General features: G+C 66.7%; 2 protein-coding genes across 2 annotated transcripts; one reads left to right on the top strand and one right to left on the bottom strand.

Annotated features, from left to right (window-relative positions):
• Positions 1-44: 44 nt before the first annotated feature.
• Positions 45-1,045, top strand: EMIHUDRAFT_460654 (hypothetical protein; the record flags this gene model as incomplete). The annotated part of the gene is made up of 1 exon (XM_005785114.1): positions 45-1,045. One exon carries the CDS (start codon positions 45-47, stop codon positions 783-785), a length of 741 nt encoding a protein of 246 aa, XP_005785171.1. The 3' UTR covers positions 786-1,045.
• Positions 1,046-1,630: 585 nt separating this feature from the next.
• On the bottom strand, positions 1,631-3,145 carry EMIHUDRAFT_253281 (hypothetical protein; the record flags this gene model as incomplete). The annotated part of the gene is made up of 5 exons (XM_005785115.1): positions 1,631-2,149; positions 2,260-2,430; positions 2,509-2,705; positions 2,823-2,937; positions 3,101-3,145. 5 exons carry the CDS (start codon positions 3,143-3,145, stop codon positions 1,631-1,633), a joined length of 1,047 nt encoding a protein of 348 aa, XP_005785172.1.
• Between the last annotated feature and the right edge of the window lie 15 nt (positions 3,146-3,160).

The following is a 3,160-nucleotide window of genomic DNA, read 5'->3' on the forward strand; positions in this document are numbered from 1 at the left end:
CCTTCCCGCTCTCCTTTGGCGCCACCTACATCGTCTTCACGCTCATGTACCAGCAGCGGACCGAGCTCGTCATCTACCCGAAAATTAACTGGCGCGACGGCGACGAGGGCGCGGCCGCGGGGGTGGCGCTGGTGATCATTCTCACCATCGTCCCGCTCATCTACGGCGTCCTGGCCCTGTGCGACCTTCTCTTCAAGCAGTGGAAGTGGCTGGAGGTCCTGCGCTCCATCCGCGACTTTTTCTGGCGGCTCTGGACCAGCCCCTGCTGCCCTCCCCCAGAGGATCTCGAGCGGGGCGAGCCCATCGACGTCGAGTGCCAAACGGACGGCAACCCGCTGGTCGACCCGACCAAGTCGACCCTCAGCAGGCAGGACATCCGCGAGGCCTTTGAGCTCTTCGACAAGGACGGCTCGGGTGCCCTGTCGCTGGCCGAGCTGCAGGACGCTCTCGCGAAGCTCGAGGTCGACGGAGACGCGCGCCCCGTGCTCAAGCGGTTTGATGCCGACGGGGACGGCACGCTCGGGCTCGAGGAGTTTGAGGAGCTCGTGGTGGAGCTCGTCCGCCTCCGCCACGACGACGCGGACGACCGCGGCTCGATGCGGAAGAGCCGCGCGTCCGAGGCGGCGCGCCTCTCCTCGAGCGGCTCTCCCAGACGCGCCGCGCGCGCCTCGCGCTGGAGCCACGCCTCGCGCACCTCGCGCAACTCGCTGCGCCGCAACTCTCGAGCCCGCGTCTCGGGCGTGGACACTGCTGCGCTGCTCTCTGACGCCGAGGCCAACGTGTGAGGACGGAGGGCATCGGGTCGCGCTCCGCGGTCCCATCGGACGCGGCGGAAGCTGCAGGCGCTCCCCACGCTGGCGACTCTTGAATGCACCGCGCGGTGTGAAATATCCCGTATTCATGGCCCCCAGCCGCGCCGCTCGTGCTAGTGTGTGTGTGTGGGGGGGAGGGGTGGTGGAAGGGGCGTTCGCATGTTTCTCCGGTGTTGACTGGGGGAAGTGGAGAGAGGTGAGCTGTGAAGTATAAGTCTGCTTTCAGGGCAAAAGACAGTGACGGGCGGCACTTGGAGCACTTGGAGTGCAGTTATTGACCTCACATCCAGGGCCGGGGAGCTATGAAGCGCAACTCAAGCCAACTTTTTATGTTCGTGCGTCCTGCTGCGTGCTGGTAAGTATGCCGAGGTCCGACCTGCTCCGACCCGAATCACTCTCGTCCCTGCTAGAGCAGCATGGCGTCTCGGGAGTGTCGATCGCTGCCCTCTGTCCCAGCAACGGAAATGGCGACGCGACGGTCGCGACACAGACGGCCGGACTGGCTGACTCTGCCGGCACGCCTCTCTTTGATTCTACGCTCCTCCAGATAGCATCGCTCTCCAAGCCGATTGCGGCCACATTCGCAGTCGAGTACTTTGCTGAGGCGGGTATATCGCTCGAGGTCTCAGTCAACGACGCGCTCGCTGCCGCTGGCTCACCGCTTCGCCTGCGTGCTGCGGCGGGGATGCCAGCGGAGTGGGCTGAGACAGTCACGCTGCGACAGGTACAGGTCTCACGAGGGGAGCGGCACGGCACCCCGCTCACCCCTTCCTCCCTGTACCCGGCCAGACGATGGACCACACTGGCCTCGGCATGCACTACGTGAATGGCGTCCCCCGTGACGAGCCCTTCCCGCCCAGCTCTTTGCGCACCAGCCGCTCCGCATCTCGCTCGCCCTCGTAGTACCACTCTTCGCCGTCGGGATACTCCGCGCGCACCCTCCGCTCCGCTCCTCGCTCGCCCTCGTAGTACAGCACCATACCGTCGGCAAACTCAGCGCGCACCATCCGCTCCGCATCTCCCTCGCCCTCGTAGTGCTGCACCATGCCGTTGGCAAACTCGGCGCGCACACACCGCTCCGCACCTTGCTCGCCCTCGTAGTGCTCCACCTCGCCATCAGCGGCACGCACCGCGCGCACCCTCCTCTCCGCACCCCGCGCGCCCTCGAAGTGCAACATATCCCCCGTCTTCCCCCTAAACCGCAGCTTTGCGCCACTCTCTTCGCCGCGCCGCAAATGCCAGAACTCGCTGCGGCTGTCACCAGCACCCTCCACTTCCGATGAGAGGCAGAGCGCCGGGCTCACCCTCGCAATCCACGGGAAGTGGTCGGCGCTGGCCTGGCGCGGCGGTCGGCGGCGTATTTGCGCAGGATGGCCTCGGACAGAGGCGAGGGTGGGATGGTAGTGGGTGCGGATGCGGCGAGGCGAGGCGAGCGGCGCACGGCTACCCGCTGGGGAAGCAGCCGCCGCATCGCCACGGCGAAGAGCGGGTACTTGAAGCGCGCCAGGCCGCTGCGCAGGGCGAGGAGGCCGAGGCGCGGCGACGCGAGGCTGAAGACAGCGCAGTCGGAGAAGTCGTCGACGCCCTCGAGGATGCGAAGCTGCAGCTCCGGAGGCAGCTCGGCCAGCCAGTCCGTGGGCGGGGCGTCGTCGTCGGTGCGTGCACGAGGAGCGCGACATTGAGGAGCGGCGCACACTCGCTCCGCAACGTCACCTTGGTGCACGCACCCCACGTGCGTGCGCAGATGCTCTCCAATGACGCCGCTGCGGTTGCACGGCGCGTGCTTCTCGCACTCCCCCCACGCGCGCCCGGCGCCGTGACAGCAGGGAAGAGCGCAGATCCCGAACAGGTTGAGTGCCGCGCCGGCTACCGCGGCGGCAGCATCGCTTGGGCCTGCTGAAGCCGCTGTCGATGCAATGCGAGCCTAACAAGAAGCGAGGCTCTTGTGCACATGAAAACAAGGGCCGTCAGGCCGCGTCCGGCTTGAGGCAGCCGCCTCAGCACTCATACTGGCCAGTGCCGTGCACTCGCGGGCCATCTCGTCGGTCATCTCATGGCGACTACGATGGCCGGGCGGGGGGCACTTGAGCGTCACGCTCAAGCGGCAGTCCGGCAGTCCTACCGCCTGCGTGCGCGCGATTGGTGACGTGCGACCGGTGCGCAGGGCTAGCCGGTCGGGTGGTCAATGATATTCTCGCCTGCGGCGAGCAGAAGCGCAAGCACGCGCGAGAGCTAGCTGGATATCACTGGCCTTGGGCGCGCGCGCCATAAAGCGGCTTGAGGAAAACCGTCGAAAACCGGCGAGAATACCCAGGGGCTGCGAATTCTTTCATCGAGAACGCCGTCCT

This window comes from Emiliania huxleyi (assembly GCF_000372725.1).
Source record: "Emiliania huxleyi CCMP1516 chromosome Unknown EMIHUscaffold_1639, whole genome shotgun sequence".
Lineage (NCBI taxonomy): Eukaryota > Haptophyta > Isochrysidales > Noelaerhabdaceae > Emiliania > Emiliania huxleyi.